We start from the raw sequence: 25,369 nt of genomic DNA on the forward strand, positions 1-25,369 counted from the left end.
CGCAGCCTATAACCCTAACCATACACACACACACACCGCAGCCTATAACACTAACCATACACACACCCCGCAACCTATAACCCTAACCATACACATACACACACCACATCCTATAACCCTAACCATAGAGTGTATAGTGTAAGGTACATTATGGTGTGGGGTGTATAGTGTGAGTGGAATTATAGTGTGTATCAAGTGACACTAAGACGTATTGCCTAATGTATAAGGGACAGTATGTGGGGGGGCGCCTGAAAATATTTTGGCTGGGGGGAGCAAAATTTATAGTTACGCCACTGCTGCATTATCTGTTGTGAAAGGGGTATTATTTCAAAGGGGCATTACGGTGTGCAGCATCATGTGTAAGCGGCATTATGTGTGCAGCATGATGTGTAAGGGGCATTATGTGTGCAGCATCATGTGTAAGGGACATTATGTGTGCAGCATCATGTGTAATGGGTACTATGGTGTGCGGCATCATGTGTAATGGGTACTATGGTGTGCGGCATCATGTGTAATGGGTACTATGGTGTGCGGCATCATGTGTAATGGGTACTATGGTGCCATCAAGCAAGAACCCCCTAGCAATGAGCACGTAGGTAAGCAGCACTTATGTGGCAAATATGTAATGGGCATCACGGTTTGTTATATAGTATGTAATGGGCATCATGATATGTGGCACAATGTGTAATGGGCATTATGGTGTGTGGCCTTATGTGTAATTGGCATTACGGTGTGTGGCTTTATGTGTAATGGGTATTACAGAGTTTGCTAAAATGTGTAATGGGCATTACTGTGTATGGTCTAAAGTGTAATAACACACCCCTTTTTGTGATGCCAAGCCTCCTTCCCATGAGGCCATGCCCCCTTTTTGCCGCGTGGCTACGCCGCGCAAAGGTCCCACTACTGTTATGTCTAGTTCTGGGACCACCCATTACCATAATTCTAGATTCGCCTATGCCGACCAATACCCCTGACGAGAACTAGGTAGAAAACGGCTGTCAGGTCAGCTATTTTGATTGGAACATGGAAAGGTCAATGTAGCATTGGGTAAGTGCGTGGCAGCACTTGAATATGTGGCTGCACTTGGAGGAAAGGTCACTTGTAACGGGGATATCAGTCAGAAGACTGCACATGGGTGACATGGTTTTTGTGCCTTGCCCACCATTCTCGGCCCCTACCATGCAAAATGTAAATAAGGTAATGTGAATATAACTTTGGCCAATGATGTAATGATATCCCAGATCCTGTCTCGGAGTATGATTTCGGTTGGGGTTGGTTTAGCAGGGATGCAGCAGCAGACCACCCTCTCTGGCTTAAGCTGACCCTACAGCCGATTTCAACTGGACCTACCCAGACCTCTGACGAGAACTAGATAGTTGAAACAGCTGTCAGGTCAGCTACTTTGTTTGGAAAATAAAGGACTCATTAAATTCAGAACACTCAGTCTGTGGAGTGCCACCTTATATGGAGTGCCGGGTAAACTTTGTGTATATATATATATATATATATATATATATATATATATATATATATATATATATATAAAAAAAAACTTATGACGTGTGGTGAGTGTTCTCTCTAGCTAAGGGATCTATATTTACATTACCACAAGCTATTATTATATATTATTTATTTACATATGTACATGAGCACGTTTCCCATACACGCGCCTCTATAATAATATATTATTGCAAGCAACTGGTAAGAAAAAAAATAAACAACTCAGACATTTGGAGCTGGCGTTTCCTCACGGTAAGGATGTTTGATCCTAACCGGCTTCCGTCCACGTTACAGTGACGTGACGCTGGGAAGCCGGAAGTCAGCTCTGGCACCTGGCGGCGGGTGTAGTGACGACCACCGACACAGGGTACGGGAAGGGTTACCGGTTCCACGCTGCTCCGGGAAGTCCTTCTTGTGGTAATCGGGCAAGAGAGAGAGAGAAAGAGGCGGCACAGGAATCCGGGTGATCATTTATAGCTTGGTACCATGAAGAGCAGCGTGGCCCAAGTGAGAGTGAGTATCCAGCTTCATTGTGTACTTACATCTGTGCTGCTGTGTGTATTTATAGCTGTGCTGCTGTCCTCTGTGCTGCTGTGTGTACCTAACCCCCAGGCTGCTGTCCTCTATGTTGCTGTTTGTACTTTACCCTGTGCTGCTGTCCTCTGTGCTGCTGTGTGTGTACCTAAACCCTGGGCTGCCGTTCTTTGGGGCAGCTGTATTAAGCCAGGCATGTCCAAATTATGGCCTATCATGCCTTGACACAATTTTGCTATTGGTGAATACTAAAACTATGGCAAGGCATGCTGGGATGTGTAGTTTCACAACAGCTGGAGGGCCACAGTTTGGACATGTCTGTATTAAGCCTTAACAAGATATAAATGCAAGGGAGATAAACGTCCCTAACCCCAGTACTGTCATCCCCTGTGCTGCTGTGTGTGTGTCCTTAACCCTCAGGCTGCTGTCCCCTGTGCTGCTGTGTGTGTCCCTAACCCTCAGGCTGCCGTCCCCTGTGCTGCTGTGTGTGTCCCTAACCCTCAGGCTGCCGTCCCCTGTGCTGCTGTGTGTGTCCCTAACCCTCAGGCTGCCGTCCCTTGTGCTGCTGTGTGTCCCTAACCCTCATGCTGCCGTCCCCTGTGCTGCTGTGTGTGTCCCTAACCCTCAGGCTGCCGTCCCCTGTGCTGCTGTGTGTGTCCCTAACCCTCGGGCTGCCGTCCTCTGTGCTGCTGTGTGTGTCCCTAACCCTCGGGCTGCTGTCCTCTGTGCTGCTGCTGTGTGTGTACATCTAAAGCTGGATACATACTATAAGATTATCTTTCCAATCTGGGAATGTCTTGGAACAAATTACAATCAGCCATTTGCTCCCAAAAGCTAGAAAATGGACAAAACAAGTAATTTGCATAGATTGATCTAAAATATTTAACCAATCAGAATTACTATTTTTGTCTGTTTTCCATGTTTGGGAGCAAACGGTCAATTGTCTTTTGCTTCCAGAAATGACCAGATTTTCATTACAACCAGTCAGATTGGAAATAGTATGTATCCAGTTTAACCCCCGGTCTGCTGTCCTCTGTGCTGCTGTGTGGGTGCCTAACATCGGGACGCTGTCCTTTCTTCTGTTTTCTATGAATGGAATACAATTAGACGTATAGCTGCTGGTTCTTTTAATGGGGGATATATATATACCATCAGTGTTATAAAAATGTATATGCTTAGTTGTACCTTGACTTAATCGCTCATCGGGAAAGTTGCAGATGACTGCGAGTGGTTAGCCGATGCCACCCAGAAGGAAAACCCACCCTATGTAAACATGCGAGTGAATTGTAAAAACATTGCTACTCCCTATCCTCTTGCACATCCATACGCAATTCATAAACAATCAAATGATTTTTCTGCTTTGTTCGAGTGTACGTCTGATCCTTTCACAACTCTGTGACAGATCCAGGCAGATCGAGGCCGGAGATGACGTCACTTAAGGCACCCCATACACTAGTCCAGGGCTGGGCAATTACGGCCCTCCAGATGTTGATGAACTACACATCCCAGCATGCCTTGCCTCAGTTTCAGCATGGCCACATAGCAAAACTAATGCAAAGCATCCTGGGATGTGTAGTTCCTCAACATCTGGAGGGCCGCAATTGCCCAGTCCTGCACTAGTCCCTTAATGGCTAACCTCGACACTCCAGCTGTTGTTGAACTACACATCCCAGCATTTGGCCATGCATCAGATTTAGTATGGCCAAAATAGCAAAACTGAAGCAGAGCATGCTGGGATGTGTAGTTTAAAAACATCTAGACTGTCAAGGTTAGCCATCAAGGCACTAGTCCGACTTGTTCTAAGGACCCGATTTCCCTTGAGCTCCCCAGAGTGCTCACACACGATTTGGCACTTGATGTGTCATATTTTTACGCATGTAACTCCTGGAGAGCTACAGGACAATAAAAAAATAAATAAATGTAAACCCATTCAGAAGAATCTCTTCTTTTGTATGGGATTTTTCGTTCTGCTCGCCGTCACCGATGCAGAGCAGGGAAAGCGCCTCTCCTTCCTGGCACTTCCACGCTCTGCAGATACATGTGTGCCAGCAGTGCAGCACATACCTACACGCACCCCTCAGTGTGCTGCTGATGGCTGCACATACGATTTATCTTGTGTACAGCCCGTCTGACATGCGATTTGGAATAGGGTGAATTCAGGCCCGAACCGCATTGGGCGATTCATTCAATAACTTAGCAGATTGCAAATTCGCACATCAACTCTGAATAACCCTCATAGCCTGCAGTAAGATAGCCTAAAACTCTACAAATGCTGTATTTATTCATTATCTGGACTATTCTCCACAGTCTTGTACTGCGGGACAATCATCCTAAATGTGATGATATGTTATACTGGTGGGTTTTGTAGTTACACTGCAAACAGATGGTAGGTTGAGTCTCCCATATCTGAAATGCTTGGTTTTGCTTTTTTGTGTACTTTGGAATATTTGCATACCTTAATGAGAGATTCTGAGACTGGGACCCAAGCGTCAATACAAAATGCTTTGTTTCATATACACGTTGTACACATAGGCGTGTATTCAATGCAGCCGACGAGGGGGTTTTTATGGCATGGATGGCTGGTTGTCAGGGAGGATCACCGAAAACCAGCCATCCTCGCCGGTTAACCCGCTCGCCCTATTCTATGTTCTAGGGGAATCGTCACCGCCAGGGGAGAGCGCGGATTCCCCCAAGCGGCGAGGTTCACCGCTAATGCAGCTGGCCTGCTGCATATAGCCGCGAGACTCTCCTATTTGAAGGCCGCACACGCTGTTTCCACCTTGCTTTTTAGAAATAGCGAGGTGGAAACGGCAAGTGCAGGGGGTCAGTTGAATACTAGGGCGGGCTATGCCTGCTTGCTATCATAGCTCGCCATAGCTGATCAGTGTTGAATGATGGTCAACAGTCATTAGGTCGACATGGGTTAGGTCGTCATGCCAACAGGTGGTATTTCATGCCCTACCATCCACTAGGATGTGGTTGGAGAATAAAATAGTGTGCCGAGTGTAGCGGTGCTACATTTTAGTGCCCATGTCGACATTCGCGACCAAACAATGGTGAAAAACCCCATGTCGACCTTCCTGTATGTCGACCTAGACTCATGTCGACCTGAAGGTCATTTTGTACAGTATTTTAATCATTTTGTGCACATAGTGTAAAGTTATTTATATTGTTATAAAGTGTGTTACGTTTGACAAGTGTGCTTGTACTAACAAAACCAGTTAGAAATACATTGTGAATGTCAGTGTCTATATGCAAATTAAATGAAAGGTGAGGGTCAAGCATTATGCCCGGGTATTTATATTAAGAAATGATACCGGATTAATGTTTGTGTATGCTTTAACCATAGAAAAAGCATGATATCTCTGTAGGACATGGGTCTTCAACCTGTGGCCCTCCAGATGTTGTGAAACTACATGTTCCAACATGCATTGCCACATTTTTTCCAATAAGAGCATACCAAAAAACCTCAGGGCATGATGGTATATGTAGTTCCGCAACATCTGGAGGGCCACAGGTTGAAGACCTGTGCTGTAGGAGATAGTTGCTGACTATTCTAATTAGTCATTTTTAAGGCTATTGGTTAATGCCAGAATACCTTAACATAGGCCTGGCCAATGTGTGGCTCTACAGCTGTTATGAACCTACACATCCCAGCATGCATTGCCCCAGCTTTAGCATCCCTTAATAGCAAAACTGTGGTAGAGCATACTGGGACTTGTAGTTTGACAACAGCTGGAGCGCCGCAGGTTGGCCATGCCTGTCCTAGTGGTTTCCGAAAACAATCCATCCTTTAACACATGCTGCTAATGACTAGACCAGTGGTCCACAGATTACTTTTTGTTTACTTAGATTAATTGTTTACGTTGCACCCTCTAGGCAGCTACGTTATGCTAGGTCGACCATGTCCAGGTCGACAGTCAGTAGGTCGACACCACTGAATGGTTTACATAAGGCATGTCCAACCTGCGGCCCTCCAGCTGTTGTGAAACCACATCCCAGCATGCCTTGCCGTAGTTTTAGCATTCCCTAATATCAGAACTGTGGCAAGGCCTTCTGGGATGTGTAGTTTCACAACAGCTGGAGGGCCGCAGATTGGACATGCCTGGTCTACATACTCATGGCTGACATGGTCGACCTAAGGTCCGGATACCCCCCTAGGCCATAAGTTTCTTAGAGAAATTTAGGAGAAAATTGGGTACTTGTTTCCTAGCACGGCCACACTGATTTCCATCGGGGTAGTCGTGTTGGAAAAATCGCGTCCATCGCATCTTCATTCCCCTACTATCCACGTCGGCGTGTAGTTGAGAATATAAAGTGTGGCGAGCCTGAAGCGTGGCAAGCGTACGCGTATAACTTCACAGGTATACGCGTCCCCTCGCTGCGCTCGCCGCGCTTCGGGTTGGCGTATATCGTGGGGTGACGACGGGGCCATATATAATGTGAAATGGGTCATATTGGCCCATTTCACATTTTTCACATTTTTTACTATGTGAGATGGACTTAATCAAGTCCATCTCATCTTGTGCCATTATAATGGCACAAGACCGACGCGATGCTCCCGATTTCAATGTTAAAAAATATTTTAACATTGAAGGCTATGGCAAAATCGGGGGCATCGCGTCGGGGCCAATGTTAATGGTCCCGACCGTCGCGATGCCCGCGATTTTTCCTTTGCCGGCAAAATGGACCTGATTTCAAAGGAAATCGGGTCCATCGTGGGCATCGTGCACCTTAACTTAAAGGTACACGATCCCAAAGATTGTGGCCGTGCTAGGAAACAAGTACCGAAAATTGTGTTTGTTGTTTATGTGGCTATGGACAGGATCGGCTTCTGCCGGTGCACATATTTTATGATTGGAGGCCACAAGTACTGGTTTTGCCTTTACATTTACCATTATTCATTTAAGATGGTCCTGGACCACCAATCCAGGGCACACCCGCAAGTACCCCGTTGCACCCCAGGGAACCACGGGACACAGTTTGTGAACCACAGGACCAGACCAATTCTGAGATGTGGCGCATACATGCTGCAAAATACTCACCCCCTTGATTTCAGCTTGCCTTATTTATTATTTATTTATTTACAGTTTCTTATATAGTGCAGCAGATTCCGTTGCGCTTTACAATCCATGGTCTCTGTACACATTGTCAGATAGGTTGTGCTTTTAGGTTGGTATCTGTTGAATTTGTTCAATACTGCGGAGTATTAGGCAGACTGTCCCATGCTACCATGATAGGCAGAGGAGAAATAGTTCTCTCCGTTTCAGACACATTTATTGCCAACATGACTAAAATCACCTATACATCTATGCCAGTTTGGCCATGCCTGATCTATGCAATCTCACTAGTCAAACAATCACAAGCCCTGAAACTGTGGTCAGATGTAACTGCAGTCTAGGGGCCGACGGCAATGGGGGTGGTGTGTTTGTAGAGTGTGGTCCGGACAATGCAGGCATGTCCAGACTGTTTTGTGGGTGGTGTGACAGCTGCATGACATCACACGTAGCCGCTGTCACCCAAAAAGTGGGTCCGTCCTCAACTTGATTTGCACTCGGAACACTCTTCTGTTTTCCCTCCATGCCTGTTTTTTAAAAAATATGTGAAAACTGCATGTCCACATTCCCATTGTCGACCTTGCAACCCTGTCGACCAATTTCATTTGTCAACCTAAGCCCTGTTTTGCCTTAGTGGTTGACCTAATGCAGGACCTTCATAGTGTTGACCTTAGCCTATTTAGAAGCTGCATACAGTACATGGTATAAATTTTAGAGTTGTCATGTTTACCTAAAATATGTCGACTTATTCACTGGCGACAAGCTGACGACATGTATTTGCAAGTTCCGTGTCTCTTTCATTACTGGGCAATATTGATGCAACAAAGTAAAGGCCCCCATACACTATACGATTTTGGGAAGATTTCATCCGATTTCGGCACTTTGGGCCGATAACCGGATGAAATTGCCCCAAAATCGCAGGTGTGTGATATATGATCCGATCCGATGCGCGGTCCCGTGCGCATCGGACCGGATCAGGGAGGTCGGACGGTCAGCACATAAGATCATCCGACCTCCCTGTATGCTATGCATATGCCTGCCCACCTGACAGGCATATGCATGCAGACATCGGGGGAGCACGGCGGGCAGCGGGTCCCTGAGCACACTGACCTGGCCGGGCAGTGCGCTGCCACTACGGGACGGGACGCACAGTGGCGGCTATTCGATTTTTAAAATACCTGTCAAATGACCGGCCGTTCTGTGATTGTCTGAGAGCTCTCTCAGCCAATTACAGAACGGCCGGTCATTTGACAGGTATTTTGAAAATCTAATAGCCGCCACTGTGCGTCCCGTCCCGCAGCGGCAGCGCTGCTATTTGTGATCACATGCCCGGCCAGGTCAGCATCACTCGCCGCACCCGCCGGGAGCTCATTTGAGAGCCGCCGCCCACCCCCACTACTGCCGCTGCCCGCCCCACTGCTCCTCACCGCCCTGCAGCTCCCCATTTGTTTTACATGTGATAAATCGCAAGCGATTTATCACATGTAAAAACTGGCTCATCAAGTGCCAAATTGTATGTGAGCCTCCCGGGGAGCTGCCGGGCGGCTCACAGGAGAATTGGGTCTGACTTGTCCTAAGGACAAGTCGGCCTAATGTATGGGGGCCCTAACTGTCCTGCGGCATTCCACCACTAAATCACTGTCTGGGGATCTGGCTGGTCCTGCCTGTGCATGCCCCGTTGGCTGCATAGTCGGTGCTCCTGGGTTTGTGTGGGGCAGTTGGCAGCTTGTGTGGGGCACTTGAGGTCCTCCCTCTTCTATTGTGTCCTGGAGGCAGCTTTGACCTCCTTGTTTCTTTGCAGTTTGTGTGCGCTCTGGAGAAAGGGGATGCGGTCATTTGGACAATGTGACAACTGTCACCCCCTCCTTTTAAGAAAACAGATAATAAAAGTTACATCTTAAACTATAACAAATCTAACATACATCATATCAAAGTGTGCCCCAGGTAAGACTAAATCAGTCTTTTTTTGCATTCTACTGCAAGACCCCACTTTTTCCAGTTAAGTTCTCTGAAACTTGTTCTGGGAGCACCACCAACAGGTTATTTCACGATTTACGTTTAATAACAACTATGTTGGTTAACCACATCTGACTTCGACACCAGATTATGTGCGGATTCAAAAAAAACTTTTTCGAGAACACGAACAAGCCACGCCCCTCTGAGTAACTGCTGCTGTCCTGTATTATCTCCATTTGCCTTATTATTGGTTGACTTGAAAATCTCATAATACAACTGATCCTATGAAAACATGTACTGACATTGGCAACATAGCATAAACACTATTTATCCTAGAGTGTCTTAATGTGTTTGGGTATGGATTATTAGATATATAGACAGTGTCTAGATCAGGCATTCCCAACCACGGTCCTCAAGGCGCACCAACAGTGCAGGTTTTGTAGATATCCAGGCTTGAGCACAGGTGACTTAATTAGTATCTGAGGGAGTCTGATTAAACCATCTGTGCTGAAGCCTGGATATCACTAAAACCTGCACTGTTGGTGTGCCTTGAGGACCGTGGTTGGGAATGCCTGGTCTAGAAGGTCAATACAGGGTCACATAGTTATCATGATAAAGGTAGAGTAAGTAAGAACAGGATAGAATCATTAGGACTACAGCATGATGGTCGACAAGCATTGGGTCAACATGGCTTTAGGTTGATACAAGTATTAGGTCGGCATGGGCAAGGTCGAAGCATGGCGAGCGCGGCGGTGCACTTTAATCTGTGTCCATGTCGACGGTGTCGACATTTGGGTAAAAAAGGTGAAAAAACCCCATGTCGACCTTTTGACTGTCAACCCAATGCGTGTGTCGACCTTGACCAATGTCCACCTAATGGTGTCCACAAAGAAGGCTTAGAAAAAAATCATGAAAAACTCATGTCAATCTTGTCACGAGTCAGCCTTTTGTATTAGACCTATTGGCTGTCTGTCTAGAGTCTAACACCATCTATTGGTTCCGGTTGATAGATCTAGAGTGTCTAGACTCTAGACACTCTAGATCTATCAACCGGAACCAATAGATGGTGTTAATTCCCTGCAACTAATAACAATGGGCCTTATTTTGGTTCACTCTTTCTGACAAAATCCTTCTTAGATGGACAAAACCATGTGCACTGCAGGGGAGCATATGCAAAATGTGCAGAGAGAGTTAGATTTGGGTGGGGTTTTACTTCAAAGTGAGATCTATATTGAAGTGTAAAAATAAAGCAGTCAGTATTTTCCCTGCACAGAAACAAAATAACTCACCCAAATCTAATTCTCTCTGCACATGTTACATCTGCCCCCCTGCAGTGCACATGGTTTTGTCCATCTAAGAAGTATTTTGTCAGAAAGAGTGAACCAAAATAAGGCCCAATGTTAGAAAATGAGAAAATTAGTACAGTTGTTCTCCAAATCCAGCAGCTGCTATAACTGTCATCTTTATCAACTTTTCCAGAGTTCTTCAAGTTATGAGAAACGAGACACCTGCTACAGCTCTCGCCAGGGAAGCTCCTCTCCAGAGGACAGGTATGGAATACTGATGTTCTTGTGTGTATGATGTATCTTGTTTTATCTAAAGCTGGCCTCACACAATGTGCAATCTAAGGCAAGATTCTTCTTCTTTATTTATAAGGTTCCACAGCACTGTACATGCTTTCAGTAAGGAACCTGAAATATGGCACAGGCTTTAGCATGCCGTCCATAATCCCAAATTATTAACGTATCACTGCACTTGTGGTCAGCTTTAAGAAATGTTTTACTGGGGATAGCCATATTCAATCACGGCTTTATTTTCATTCGGTATTACCCAAAGTCAAGCTGTGATAAAGCAATAGACGATGTACAGATGTGACCACATGCATATAGCCCTTTAAGTTGGGGTGTGGGTCATTGGGTCGACTACTGAAGATCGACACAAGCATAAGGTTGACGTCATAAGGTCAACGTGTCTCCCCCCCCCCCGAATGTCTCCATGGACACCGGCTTCGGGCACGGTGCCTCGCTGCACTCTGCACACTATTTTATACTCACCCCACGTCGTGGTAGGAAATTCCGCCTGTCGTGCCGACTCAAATACCTACCTTTTGACTGTCGACCTTCCCATTGTCAACTTAATGTTTGCATTGACCTTCCAGTCCTGTCGACCTTCAGTTGTCGACCTAATGCCTGTTGACATAGTGACATATCCCTTTAATTGCACCATGCCGAGCTGCTTTTTGCTCAACTTTTTCCTTCTGGTGTGTCCTATTGGCATCGCTTTCCGATTTAGACACATTTTTAAGAAAGAAGTCGCATGAAAAGACTCTGCGCTACCAAAGCACTTGCGTGTTATGTGTAACGTGACTTGTAGCGCATGACTCGTAGATGTAAGTGGACACATCCTGTATAAATGCCTTTTTTGAGGACATAGTATTCGGGAGATTTAGGGGTGAATTCAATTTAGCTTTGGTCATTTTCCTTAGGCCAGTGGTTCCCAAACATGATTGAATCACGGCACCCTAGAGCATCAAAATGTTTTCATGGCACCCCTAGGCCAAAAGTTTCTTATTGAGAATTTCAGATTTTTTTTTTTCAATGAAGTAAATTGTGTTTATATGTCGTAGTTATGGCCACTTGCATGGTGAGGGACAGGATTTGCTTCTGATTGACTACATATATTGTGAATGGCAGCCACAAACACTGGTTTTGCCTGTTACGTTGACCATAAATAATTTGAATTGGTCCTTGACCACCAACCCAAGGCACCCCTGCAACTGTCCTGAGGCACCCCATAGTGCCACGGCACAAAGAATGGGAACCACTGCCTTAGGCTAATTGATCAGTTAGCCCCAAAGTGAGCTTGCCAGCAACACTTAAAAATGATTCATTACAAGTTATGCTGCCCATACATATGTCAGATATTGCATGCAATCATTCGATTTCAGGCTCATCTGGCCGATAAATCGAATGATTGCATGCATTTTTAAGCTGACATTCGACGCGATGCATGAGCAATCGCATGTGGTTTTTAACCACATGCAATTGCTCGAATGCAATCAGCTGCGGGACCGGAGCCGGCGGACGAGGAGCGGTAGCCGGTACCTTAGCGGGGGCAGGGATGGGGGCCAGAGCCGGCGGCGGCGGATGAGTAGCGGGAGCCGGTACCTTAGCAGGAGCTGGGGACCGGAGCGGTGGAGCTTTCAGGAGGCGGGACTCGGGGGCCGCAGCAGATGACTTGAAAAACTGGATGGCCCTTTGATTGGCTGAGGCCGCTGAGAGAGCGCTCTCTCTCTCAGCCAATGAGTGGCCGCCTAAATGTGAGGCCGCTGATTGGCTGAGAGAGCTCTGTCTCAGCGGCCTCGGCCAATCAGAGGGCCGTCCAGTATTTCAAAGTCATATGCTGCCGCTACTGAGTGCCGCCACCTGACAGCTCCGGTCCCCAGCCAGGTAGGACCCCGCAGCACCCGATGTCCATCACAGATGGCATGCGACATCGGGTGCTGCACTGGGAACCACTTGATGCGATGGGACATCTCATTGCGATGTCGCATCGCATCTGATCACATAAGTGTATGGGCAACTTTAGACCAGAAACTGGAAAAAAAATCCCCAATAGCTGTACCCCGACCCTGCTAATGTGATCTAGGCAACCTGCTGCCCTCTAAGTGTGCCCCCAGCATACCATGGTGTGCCCCCAGTGGGCCTAATCTTGCGCATGCCTACAGCTCCCTAACTAACAATGTTACCATACAGTATATGGAAATGAAACAAATGTATTTTATTTTCTATACTTTGCAGGTATCGGGACAGAGACCGATCACTGTCTCCACGTGATAGAGACTACTACGATCGCAGTAGAGGTTACAGTGATCGTGACCGGTATGATGACTGGCCAAGGAATGGTCGGTCCGATAGATCAGAGGATATGAGGCAAGTACATGTGAGGATGGTGCGTGTGTGTGTGTGTGTGTCCTTTCACTTGTTAGTGCAGATCTGATCATCTAAATTCTGGCATCCATAGTGCCGTATCCTAATAACAGACCTCAACCTTCACATAAAAATTTGACTCTGCCCCCTAAGCTGCATTTCTATTGGGGGCATCCAGTAATGATGAACATGTAAGTACCCCCTTCACTGCATACAAGGCCAGCCCTTCTCCACTCAACAGATAGACAGCTAACCCACATTACACAAGGGGATTTACACCCTGCGACCATTAGCGGGCAGTAACCCAGAAAAAGCAGGCGTTCCCCAGCCGTTGGGAGGGAGGGAGGGCCGCTGACATCATCAGCAGCTTCCTTCTCCCCACGGCCTTCGCAGTGTCGTCGGCGATTGCGAACAGGGTGGAATCCATGCGAGCGCACTTGTGTGGGTGCGGGGCAGCCTTTACTTGCTTGCTGGGCTCACAGTCCAGTGAGAATGTCTGAATCAGGCCCATTGTACCACTGACTAGCTCAATTCCTGCGGTGTTCAGGCACCACCCAGCCTGTAGTAACGGTTACGCTTACCAGTGTGGTTCGGGGAAATGGCCTGCGCCCCTTTTGATCACTATTTCCCCTTATTGTTTACATTTTACTGTAGTATTGTTTGATGTTTTCTTCTGCAGTCTTCCAAATCTTGGATGTAAGAAAGTACAGGGCCTCAGTGATCAAAATGTAGAGCAGGACAAGAAAAGTTTTTTTTGTCATTATTGAATCTGGTTCATCATTCAAATCGCCTCTTGATGTGGCTTCTACTTCAAAATTGACATGTCTGAGCCCGGCTATCCTCCTGTAGGATCAGTAGCCATTGCCGTCTAATCAGGTTATGTAATGACTTCCAAGATTACAGGGCCCCGCAGGATTTCAGCCAGTCTGACACTAAATTGAAAGCAGCAATCTGTTATAAAGCCGGTTTTACTTTCTAAATGATTCCTGCTTAAATCCTGCTGGTTACGTAATCTTGAGACCTAATGCATAACCCCTTACGTCCCTTTTCGTGTTTGTTTCCCTCTCAAAGAACTGTTTTGTTTTTTAAAGAAAAATGATAGTTAATGAAATGGTCCCGTGTTTTAGTACTGCAGGTGCTAGCTTTTGTATAAGGTGGTTCTTCTGTAAACCAGTACGGTACATACAGATGTGTCCTCGTACATAGACGCAATACGCCATGCAGCACAAGATGTTTGGCATGAATGGTCTGCAAGATCTCGTGCTCTGAGAGGGCTGTTTGGTGTGACTGCAGCCGTGATGTATGAGGACACCTCTGTATTGACCTTTTATTTCCATAATAGTTTAGATCCGAGATCATCATTGATTTTTATATGTTTCTGTTGCTGCTACACTACATTTTTTTTTTTTGGTATTTAACGAGCAAAGTTTAATCTTGTCCCAGGGAGAGAGACCGAGACAGATCACGAAGAGATCCAGACAGAGACTCCGACAGAAGGCGAAACAGAAGGCCGTCCCCAGGGACCAGAAGGGGGGGAGATTCTCCCGACTCCAGGAGGGGCGAAGGTTCTCCAGTGACCAGGGGAGGGGAAGTGCGAGCAGAAGAACCAGCCACAGCTGAGCCGCCGGTGAAGAAAAAGAAAGATGAATTGGATCCCATCCTTACCCGAACGGGCGGGGCTTATATCCCTCCCGCCAAGCTGCGCATGATGCAGCAGCAGATCACCGACAAAAGCAGGTGAGTGACTCTCCACAGCACAGGAGGGTTTATGTCCGGCTATAATACATTAACCCTGCCACAACTTTTTTTGATTTTGCATTTTAATCTTCATATATATTTTTTTTTTCTTACTGGAGGTCTTCTACAGATTAGAATTGGTTAATATTTGGTTTGCTGTATAAATATATATATTCATCCATCACAGTGGGAAAGACCCGCGGGGAGGGGATTTGTTACAGCGCCGATGTGTGGGTAGGAAATGGGAAGCAGCACAATGAAGTTACATGAGATTATGTATATACAGAGCGACGTTCTCCGGGTTCTGCCTCTGGTGCATTGAGTGCAGCCTACAGTAGCTCAGTGTGAGCTGCTGGTGTTTTAATTGTAGGTTCTGCTGTTTAAACATGAAAATACAATAACAGATCAAAAGCGTTTCACTCCGATCAGTCTGTTCACTCGGTATAAACGTAAACGAAGAGAATGGCTGACATGACGTGCTACCACTAGTTCTATTGGTGTTAGAAGTGGGTGGTAAAGAAACACGAACAAGCGTTCTATACTTGTTTCCCGCTGGCAGGATTAACAATGTCATTTGGGGGTCTTTGACAAAATCACTAGTGTACGTTTATTATTTGAAAGAGATGGAAAGTTCCACTAACAAGTCCTCGGCCAGCAGATCCGGTAAAACATTTATTTTATCGATATGTTATTATTAGTCACTCCTACCTAAGGAATAGTGATCCTCAGTGTTACATATTCTGCTAGGATTTATGTGGCTGTCTGTTCTTATACTTCCTCAATATAATGTGCTTTGTATAATATACTTTACATTGTGTTGATTGTAGCACCTACTGTATGACAACTGGTTCATGTCCTCTTTCTTGCTTGGGGTCTCACTCTCTGCTCTGATGCTTCTAGAACACTCTGGTCTATATCTCCGTGCTGGGATACAGACCAGTGTGCACTAATCGGTCAACAAAGCGGACGGTGAGATCCCAGGCAGGAAAGTGGAGCTGCACGGATTGTGACCGGTGCGGGGTAGTAGAATGAACATTACATTGCAGCACAATATACAATCTTGGAAGTCCGTTCATGGTCCGGCCTCTTTGATCATCTTTGTGCATTGTGGTAAATATATATATATCCATGAGACGTTCTCATCTCTGCCCATGGAAAATTACTTTTCATGTGACTTATTTAGGTTATTCTGGATAACCAGGATATGCTATCCCCTTTTACACCAGCCTTAATACGGTGGCAGTATAAACGGTTGCCCCGGGATTTCAACCTGGCAAATGTTCCGGGTTGAACACTGGTTCAACCTGGATTGCGGTACAATGTAAACAGGTATCGACCCAGGACCCATTCACTGCAATGAAAAAAACGCCACTGCTCTTATCTCCCAGCTCAGGCCCCTGCCTACGGTGATGTCACCCGCCCACCATTATGCTGGGTGGGAACGTGGATATAAAAGTGGTCAAAATCCGGGTTGATGCCAGGTCCAAAAACCCAGGTCCGACACGACTTTTAGGTGTAAAAGGGGTACAACCAGGAAGTAGTTTTCTGGGTATGCGCTTTGCTGGGGTGCGGTTTTAGATCGACTCCAAAAGTTGAACATGAGTTTTTCAGTTTAGTGTACCCTATCCACTAGCAATGCATCGGAGCAATCGTAATCCACATGGACGCTAGTGTGAAAAAAACCATGTCGACCTTTTGACAACGTCGACATGGTGTTGACATTGATTATTCACCTTGATATTGTTGTCCTTCCATGCGGTTACCATTTGGCTGACCGTTCAGCCGTCCTTCTGGCCAAATTAAATAATTGATGCACAAATGAACTTGTACGTACACGCTTAATCATCCACCCGCCATTGGAAGGTCATGTTTAGATGACATTAAAGAAATCTTTTGTGCGCTGTCCGTTTGATGTGCGGTGTTGTCTTGTTGGTCACATCGCGTTTGTCATTTGTTCTACTTGCAAATTAGCTTTTCTCTGCATTTACTCTAACAGCTTAGCCTACCAAAGGATGAGTTGGGAAGCATTGAAAAAGTCAATTAACGGTCTGATTAACAAAGTGAACGTATCTAATATTGGAAATATTATCCAGGAGCTGCTTCAGGAAAACATTATTCGTGGACGGTGAGTGATTTACATGTTTGTCAACTGTATTTATTTATTTTCACCTTTTTATTCTGTAGGTCTAAAATAAAGAACATCCATTTTTTTTATTTTTTTTTAGCAAATCTTATTCAATGTAGTTACATAATATGTTCTACTCCTTTAATGTCCTAGTATATACCCCTAACGACGGGGGTTATATACAAGCACAAATGTATGTCGGGCATTTGCTAGGACAGCATCTATTTGATCATATATGTTGGTTGAGCCCCATTAACGTGTTAAGCAGTAGAAATTGGCTTGGAAGCATCATAATAGATTTTGGCTCAAGGGACATTGGGCCTGATTCTGGTTCACTTGCAAAAGCAAATTAACTCTCTAATGGTCAAAACCATGTGCACTGCAGGTGGGGCAGATGTAACATGTGCATGTGTAGATCTGCCCCACCTGCAGTGCAGTATGGTTTTGTCCATTAGAGAGAGAATTTGCTTTTGCAAGTGAACCAGAATCAGACCCATTGAGTGGACCGCAATGTTCTAGAATAAAGCATACGTAGGGATGTCCTTCTACAGTTAAGGTGCAGTTTGGTCGCTGAGCAATTTTGCCTTATTATCGCTCAGCGACCAAATCGCTCAGTGCACCGTTTTCGCCAGCGATATTTAGCCATAATCGAAGGAGCATGCTCCTACGACCAGGTGCGGGAGCGTGCTTCTAGCGATTTATCGCCCTGTACACACTAAAACACATTGGTGAAATGGTAACTCAGCGACCATTTATGTGTACAGGGCTTTAGAGCTAAAATAGATTGGGGCAGATGTATGGAGAAGTGATGAGGGAGGAGAAGTGATAAAGTGCCTGGTACTGTATCACTGGCCAATCAACTTCTAACTGTCCCTTTGTACACCCCAGCCTGTAACTTAGCAGTCAGGAGCTGATTTTCCGGTGATAAAGTACCAGGCACTTTATCACTTCTCCTCCCGTATCACTGCTTCATACATCTGCCCCATAATTTGATACTGTATTATTTGTTAGAAACTAAAATGTATACTTTTATTTGACAGAGGACAGCTGTCCAGGTCTATTCTGCAAGCACAAAGCGCATCTCCGATATTCACCCACGTCTACGCGGCAGTGGTAGCAATCATCAACTCTAAGTTTCCTCAGATCGGAGAACTCATTCTAAAGAGGCTCATTCTCAATTTCAGGAAAGGATATAGAAGAAATGATAAGGTACTATGACTGCTATGTCCTGCCTGCTTTGTTCTGCAGTAGCCGGCTGGGCTTACCATGCCTGGTGAAGACGTCAGTGCTGATGTGTCCTCCTACACTATTGCTGCATTCGTGCCAAACATGAGTCTGCAGTGGCTAATCTGTTATGTGGCACCTTATATCTGAGGGGTAGATTTACTTAAGTATGGGTTTTTAGAACTGGAGATTTTGCCCATATCATCCAATCAGATTTTGGCTATTTATCTTCCAGAAGGTGCTAGACTAATGCTAAGTAAAATCTTATTGGTTGCGAATGGCAACATCTCCCGTTCTAAAAGCGCACACCTTAGTAAATATACTCCTGAGTCTGTATACAAAGGTTTATGATGCAGAAACCACCAAGTTCCGGCAGATATCTCATGACAAATATGCTAAGATGGGAATAAGACTTCACATGTGATGTTGCTATGGGCAACCAATGAGATCCTGTTTACCCCTAGGTGTCTGACGCATCTGTATATTCTATTTTGCCTTTTGTATTGCTGATGTACTAACTGCAGTAATAACCTTCGTTCCTTCTATCTTTCAGCAACTTTGTTTGACGGCTTCAAAGTTTGTCGGCCATCTCATTAATCAAAACGTGGTGAGTTCAACTTTTAATTGTCTTTAAATGGGACTTAACTTACATTTAGGGCTTTGTTCCTTTCCACTATCCTGCTCATGCGCGAGGTCGCCAGTTTGCAGTCGTATTGTAGAAATGCGACAGCTGTCTGAGGGACAGTGGAGAGGGCGATGGCGCAGCGTTGAGGTAGGAGCGGTCCGAACAATGGTGGTGTGTCTGGACCATTATCTGGGCAGTTTGGCTGTGTGAGGCCACATGGGCAAAAACGTCTACAATCCTGTATGCAGGAAACATGTCTCTGGCGTCTCTGTTGCGGTGGCCATTCTGAGTGACCATAGACTTGCTCAGAGAGATAGTTTCTCTCATGTACGCCAGTGTAGTTGCAGGCAGCTGTGAATGCTCAGTGGGTGTCTCTATACCAGGCATGGGGTACTTTTGGCCCTCCAGCTGTTGTTAAACTACATATCCCAGGATGCCCTGCTACAGTTTTGCTATTTGGCCATGCTAAAACTGTTTCAAGGCATGTTGGAATGTGTAGTTCAACAGCTGGACTGCCAAAGGCTCTAACCATGGGTCTTCAACCTGTGGCCCTCCAGATGTTGTGAAACTACATGTCCCAGCATGCATTGCCACGTTTTTTCCTATGAGAGCATGCCAAAACTGTCAGGGCATGCTGGGTCGTGTAGTTCTACAACATCTGGAGGGCCACAGGTTGAAGACATGTGCGAGTCTATACCAATCCTGTCAGATGTTACATTGTTGTATGTTTGCATATTTGAGTGAAATACGGCAACTGTGACATCATCACGGCAAGTCTCTGATCAGACCCCTAAGTGCACTCACTTGGGTGCATTAGGAGACCCATAGCTTCTAGCACTTTATGCAGAATATATGGCTTAACGCATGTTAACTTGTGCTACCATGTATTGCATGGTAGCACAATTTATTGCAATTTATTTGCAGTTTTCAGGCATTTTCTGAGTGATGAAGAAAAATCGTTCTGACAATGCCTGACTGTCGCCCAGTGTGGGGGCTTGTTGTAGTCCAAAGAAATATAAATATTTATCTGGAAATGAGATACCAGGTATTGTCCTATATTGTTCATTATTGGTGTTTTATAGATCATCTAATTGCAAAATGACTTCTATCCCCACAAGCAAACATTTGAGATGACCTGATAAAATGCGCTCCTATAGGCTGCTGTGCGTATTTCACAGCCGTAACAGTTACATCCGTATTGTTTTTCTGTGTAGTATTATGTGGCACACCAGGGATTTCCCGGTCTTATTGTTTAGTAGATTACTAGAAACTGTGAAATCACTTTATATAGTTTTCTATGTAATCAAAGTAAACATTATTCCTGCCCGTAACTTTATTTTAACCTCCCTTGTTTTGCCCCTTTTTTTTTTTATCCTTTTTTTTTTCTATATTTTGTCCTTTACCGAAAGTAATTGATTTCCCCATTTACCTAAATAAACAACTTTTATTTACTGTGCAACTTGTACCTTCTCTTGGTGTTACATAGGTGTAAGTATATTTTATTAGTACAGGTTGAATATCCCTTATCCAAAATGCTCGGGACAATGAGCATTTTGGATAAGGGATTATTCCGGATTTCGCAATATTTTTTTTTTTCCCCTGTTGGTCCCCCGACATCCACGGTGTCCCCTGGCATCCATGGCAACCATCAGATTCATCTTCAGCGGCATCCCCAGTACCAGGGAGGCATTGCACATGTGCATGGGTGCATCAGACATCACCGGCGCAATGCATCCTTGGGATCGGGGATGGCCGCCGTGGCAACAAAAAAAAAAACCCGAAAACCGTATATTTCGGTTTTGGGATATACATATAAGGGACAGTCCACCTGTATTCTGAGCCTGTATACATTTTGCAGAATGTTACAAGCTTGCAATTTATAAAGTAATAAAACACTTATTAGCTGTACACTTTTGCACATGTGGCTGTGCCTAATATTATGCCAGTCTGTTCCAGTTAAAGTGTATATTCTGTCCGTTCGAAAATCCATATGGTCAGTGTTGGATTGGGTATTACAGGTTGAGTATTCCGTATCAGAATATCCGTTATCCAAATTATTCCGAAAACCATACACTCCAGAAAGTGACAAAAAAATGTATTTTTTTTTTGCGAAAAACTCACTGAGGACATGATATGTAATTGGCACTACTGGGGACATGATATGTAACTGGCACTACTGAGGACATGATATGTAACTGGCACTATATATGTACAAGACAATGATTGCTTGGCATTCAAATTCAATATCTGAGATAGCACACAGATTTTGTTTCATGTTTTGAAACCTTGATTTTTGGAACAAATAAAATATATTTGTGTGTATTTTATGTGGTTGATGTGTTTATAAAGCATAAATGCAAGATACTTAAAAATACATAATTGAAATATTAAAATATTCCAAAATACGGAATAATCCATTATCCAAAATTCTCCTGGTCCCGAGCATTTTGGATATGGGATACTCAACCTGTGCTGCTGCTTGTTGGGTTTCAGTAGATAACGGTGTACTAAGAAGGCGGAGCATTATTACAAATTAAACTCATTGTAATGTTGCCGGTGCCGGTTGACCTCTTGACAGTCAGTATACCGGCCTCGGAGCCCCAAATGTTAAATGCCCGACCGTCAGAATCCTGACTTACAGGGGCTATTCTCCCAACTGGGGGTCCACGACCCCCATAGAGGAAGAGTCGGGATTCCGATGTTATATTACCTGCCAAAAACCCGTCTGTGGGCCGCGAAACCACACACAATGAAAACCTGTGCAGTTTTTTGGCACAATATTTGCAGCTCACGCAAACGATAATGGAAATGTGACTGTTATGAGTAACTAATGGAGTCTAGTTGGTCGCTCAGTTTCTTGATTTTGAAATGGTCTTTGTTTATGTATTGGTGGTGATATTATATTGTTGTTTCTGCACTTAATATGTAACATGGTGCAATATGGTCGCTGAACAATCTTGGCTTTATTATTGCTCAGCGATATATCGCTCAGTGACCATATCGCACCGTGCACCATTTTTGACAGCAACTTTTGTAAAATTGAAGGAGCATGCTCCAGCGACCATTAAGGGGTGGCCGCTGGAGCGCGCTCCTAGTGATCCATCACCCTGTACACACAAAAACAAGGGCGTTGCTGGCCAATATCGCCCCGCATGTACAGGGCTTATCGGAAAAATTCCCTTGAGCACGTAATAATTCCCCTTGAGAGATTCCCTTGATCGTAGCTGGCAAATGAGTACTCTTGGTCTTCAGGATGCTATTAGTAGCTGTTCTCTTCCTAAATGTTTAGTCATTTGCCCATCATCCTCTATCTTAGTACTTTGTGCAGGAAATTTGGCTCATTTCTCCCATGAACTATAAATTAAGTTCATTAACAATCAGAATGGATAATAAACGGTGTACAGTCATTAGGTTATTAAATAAACATGTGTTGGGACATTGGTACACAGATCCCTGATCTATCACTATATCTACTATATTAACCGACTCACACCTGTGTATGCACGTTATACTGCCTCAACATACGCCCGGTTATAATCCCTACAGGTCTATTGAGGACACTGTTTTAGCTTTGGCCTGCTATATATTCTGCTCTCTGGCCCCTCTCATATCTACCTTTTGATATACCCCACAAAAAATGGGAAAAACTCAACACCAGTCTAATGCTGCAGCTAAACTGGAGAAGTTTTCCAGAAATCCCCCCGCGAGACAGGTGTCGGAGACTGAGATGCAGGATTCTGCCCAACCCCCACCCCAAGAGAGCCCTGCACCCTCTGATCCAGCACCTGACCCTATGCAAAAGTTGTTAGATGCTCTCCTGGCAACTGAAAAAAGACTCTCAGATAAAATAACACAGGTGCAGTCTGACCTCGCTACGTTTCGTCATGACCTTCAAAGGGTCCGTGAGAGAGTGGGGGAGGTTGAGGCCCGAGTCTCTAATATAGAGTATACTATTCCCCCTATCGAGAGGCGTACGACTGCTCTTGAATCACATGTCTCTGACATCCAAAAGAAGCTTGTTGACATGGAAGGTCGCCTCAGACGCAACAATATCCGCTTTGTGGGCCTTCCCGAGAGAGAAGAGGGCACTTCTCCTGAAAGATTCTTGGAAAAATGGCTTGTAAAATCATTCGGTCTGGAGGACTTTTCTACCCACTTTGCTGTGGAGCGGGCTCATCGAGTCCCCTTGCGCCCCTTGCCTCCTGGATCCCCACCGCGTACCTTCATCGCACGCTTTCTTCACTACCAGGACAGAGACGCAGTGCTGCGGCTGGCCCGCACGAAGGGCCCTCTGAAATGGAACGGCTCCAATATCTCTGTCTTTCCCGACTTTGCAGCTGGTTTTCAAAAAGATAGAGCACAGTTTCTCCCAGTCAAACGTCGCCTACGTGAGCTTCAAATCCCTTATGCCATGCTCTTCCCTTCCAAATTAAGAATCGTGGCAGATGGGGTGACTAAGTTTTTTTTCCAGACGCCTAAAGAAGCATCTGCCTGGTTGGACCATCACAGACCTGCAAGACGAGCAATGGACACTGACTGACTCAACCTGGTCTGTCTTTCACATAGTCCTGCATGTCTAGTTTAACAGCATATAGCCACTAGATATTTAGATCTATACTGTTATTGTGCCGTAGTTAATCTGTAGCCCTAAGTAATTTTAATTTCCCTATATAGATATACTGATAAGATGCTATTGCCTATGGTATGGGTTCCTGCTCCCCGGGTGTGGTTCGGTATACTCTGTACCATCTCGGAGGAGCTCCTTTTGCTAAGTTGCCATTATATTTTTGGCCCCTTCATATCTTTTATAGTCTCCACTATTTTATAAATTTTATTGTTTTCTCTTTTTTCTTTTTTTTTTTTTTTTTTGCTCTTCCTTAATGCTGGCGTCTGGTGACCAGTCCTCTGGTCATTGACGTGTTTCCCTACCTCAGGGATGTTTTTCTTCTCTAGTTCGGGATCTAGGTATGCCTCAAGTTGGGGGGGGGGGGGGGTATACAGGATGGGTTCGGGGTTTTTTTTTGTGTGTTTTTGTTTACAGTTTGCTTTACTTCTGTGATAATACATTGGCTGCTCCTGTATCTGCGCTATTGTGGGTGGGTGAGATGTCCGGTGAAAGGTCCTCCTTATGCTTCTGCTATATACTCCCTACAACATGGCTAAGCTTACCCTTCTCAATTGGAATGTGCGTGGTTTAAACGACAAAATTAAAAGGTCGTTGGTACTTAATCATATTAAAAAAGTATTCCCCTGGAGGGGGCGGAGCCACGACGGCGTGCACGTGAGGGAGGTTGCTCTGACCCTCTGGTGTTTTGACTTCCAGTCGGGAAATCCATGGTCCCTTCTCCCCCCTCTCCCCGCTCAGGAGCCCGCTTGCAGGACTGCTAGACGCCGGCTCTTATGGTCTGAATACGTAGCCGCACAGCAAAACATCTCTTCAGCCGGGTGATAGCCGCGCGTTCCTACGGCGCATAGAGAGAGGATCACGCCTGTGACGTCAGCGGTCGGCGCCTGGAGCTCTGAACGGCACAAGCCAGCGTGTGCCTGCGGGTCCCTGGAAGCGGCGCCCTCGAACCTACAAACGCCGGTAATAAAGTCTGCCCTTCCACCCCCTTCTGATCGAGGCGGTCAGTGACGGTCCCATACTACAGCGGAGGGGGACTGCGGGCACAGATAACGCAGTGCTGGGATACCTCCATGTGCACTTGAACGCCGGACAGCTTTATCGGTACATTGGCCCTACTGCACATCACAGTGTATACCAGCAGCAAGCGACCCCACTTGTTAACCCTTTGCACTTTTTCTGTGGACACCCGCGAGTGGGGACAGGGCGTGTTGCCGGATCAGAACAGCCAGATACCCAGTGCAGGAAGATACTGGACTTGAAGTCAGAAATCTACATAAACAGCAAGTATCATTGGCACTTGTGTCACAATTTGGAGTGTTATATCCAACCTGCCAAAAACAGACTGCGTTTTTTTTTTTTGATTTTCATTATACTATCAGTCTCCAGTGGGGGTAATACATTATTACTGCGACTGGTATATGACTGTCCAATATATAAATCTTATATTCCTATATAAGGTGTGTGTGGTGAAAGGGGGAAAACCATAAGCTCCAATGGGGAAGACGGGTCAGACCGCGGCAGCCGCAAGGCTGGAGAAATACGCACGAACACAGGCCCAGAGTGCAAATGCCTCGCGAAATGTCACCCCTCAGAACACCCCTACAAAAACTAGCACTGAGGTACTGGCAAGCGAAGTTACATTGTCCCAGGTGCTGGAGGCCATTAACACCAGTGAAACGCGGCTCTCTGAGCAACTAAATAAAGTCCAATCGGACGTAATGCTCATTCGAGATGATATGCAAAAAGTCCGCCAGAGAGTATCAGAAGTAGAGTCTCGGGTGTCGCAGATTGAGGATAGGGTAAATCCCCTAATTGCCCAAGTTAAGATGCTGTCAGAAAAGTTATCTGAAATGCGCACTAAAGCCTCAGATATGGAGGGACGAATGCGCAGAAATAACATTCGCTTTGTTGGTTTTGAGGAAAAAGTTGAGGGATCCTCACCTGAAAAGTTTATAGAGGACTGGCTTCGTAAATGCTTGGGGAATGAGGCCCTCTCACCTATGTTTTCAATAGAAAGGGCACACCGCGTCCCAACGAGGTCACCAATACCTGGGG

The 25,369-nt window shown here is 45.4% G+C and overlaps 1 protein-coding gene across 1 annotated transcript in view; it reads left to right on the plus strand.

Moving 5' to 3' along the window:
- Positions 1 to 1,778: 1,778 nt before the first annotated feature.
- The window catches only part of CWC22 (CWC22 spliceosome associated protein), a 72,245-nt gene continuing 48,654 nt past the window's right edge, over positions 1,779 to 25,369 (plus strand). Inside the window, exons 1-7 of the mRNA XM_083154696.1 lie at positions 1,779 to 2,013; positions 10,527 to 10,597; positions 12,848 to 12,983; positions 14,424 to 14,713; positions 16,710 to 16,838; positions 17,879 to 18,047; positions 18,616 to 18,669. Of these exons, the coding sequence (XP_083010822.1) occupies positions 1,987 to 2,013; positions 10,527 to 10,597; positions 12,848 to 12,983; positions 14,424 to 14,713; positions 16,710 to 16,838; positions 17,879 to 18,047; positions 18,616 to 18,669 (876 nt within the window). The 5' untranslated portion in view covers positions 1,779 to 1,986. The remainder of the gene's footprint in view (positions 2,014 to 10,526; positions 10,598 to 12,847; positions 12,984 to 14,423; positions 14,714 to 16,709; positions 16,839 to 17,878; positions 18,048 to 18,615; positions 18,670 to 25,369) is intronic.

The sequence above is a fragment of the Crinia signifera genome, chromosome 7, assembly GCF_055691185.1.
Source record: "Crinia signifera chromosome 7, ASM5569118v1, whole genome shotgun sequence".
In the NCBI taxonomy this organism is placed as follows: domain Eukaryota; kingdom Metazoa; phylum Chordata; class Amphibia; order Anura; family Myobatrachidae; genus Crinia; species Crinia signifera.